The sequence below is a fragment of the Anarrhichthys ocellatus genome, unplaced genomic scaffold (assembly GCF_004355925.1).
Source record: "Anarrhichthys ocellatus isolate YVR2014 unplaced genomic scaffold, GSC_Weel_1.0 scaffold631, whole genome shotgun sequence".
Lineage (NCBI taxonomy): Eukaryota > Metazoa > Chordata > Actinopteri > Perciformes > Anarhichadidae > Anarrhichthys > Anarrhichthys ocellatus.
In genome coordinates, this window is record NW_022280605.1 from 1 (window position 1) to 859 (window position 859).

Genomic DNA, 859 nt, shown 5'->3' on the forward strand with positions numbered 1-859 from the left:
CCAAAACACACCAGCAAGTCCACCTCTGAATGGCTTAAGAAAAACAAAATGAAGACTTTGGAGTGGCCTAGTCAAAGTCCCGACCTGAATCCGATTGAGATGCTGTGGCATGACCTTAAAAAGGCGGTTCATGCTCGAAAACCCTCCAATGTGGCTGAATTACAACAATTCTGCAAAGATGAGTGGGCCAAAATTCCTCTACAGCGCTGTAAAAGACTCATTGCCAGTTATCGCAAACGCTTGATTGCAGTTGTTGCTGCTAAGGGTGGCCCAACCAGTTATTAGGTTTAGGGGGCAATCACTTTTTCACACAGGGCCATGTAGGTTTGGATTTTTTTTTCCCCTTAATAATAAAAACCTTCATTTAAAAACTGCATTTTGTGTTTACTTGTGTTATCTTTGTCTAATATTTAAATTTGTTTGATGATCTGAAACATTTAAGTGTGACAAACATGCAAAGAAATAAGAAATCAGGAAGGGGGCAAACACTTTTTCACACAACTGTACATATATATTAAACATAAGACGGTAAGAAAACATTCAATTTGCATTTACAAGAAAATTTAATCAAAAAGCGAGAACAAGCAAATAAGATTAGAAAGACATTGTGTTTTAGAGAGCAACACAAACTGAAAGCAGATTAAAAAGAAGTTTTGTACCAAGTGAACAATAATGTATTAAAAGGAGCTGAAGCTCACCTGATGGTGACCGGAGTGAAAAGCATCATCGTGGTCACGTTGTCCAGAAAAGCAGAGAGAATAGCGGCGATGAGACAGAGGATCGTGATCATCGGCCACACTCTTCCTCTGGAAAGCTGGTAGGCCTTCAGAGAGACAACAATGAGAACAATGAGAACAAT

The 859-nt window shown here is 39.1% G+C and overlaps 1 protein-coding gene across 1 annotated transcript in view; it reads right to left on the reverse strand.

The window, feature by feature from the left end:
• Nucleotides 1-694: 694 nt before the first annotated feature.
• LOC116376821 (P protein-like) overlaps nt 695-859 on the reverse strand; it is a 9973-nt gene continuing 9808 nt past the window's right edge. Inside the window, exon 10 of the mRNA XM_031838306.1 lies at nt 695-823. Within this exon, the coding sequence (XP_031694166.1) occupies nt 695-823 (129 nt within the window). The remainder of the gene's footprint in view (nt 824-859) is intronic.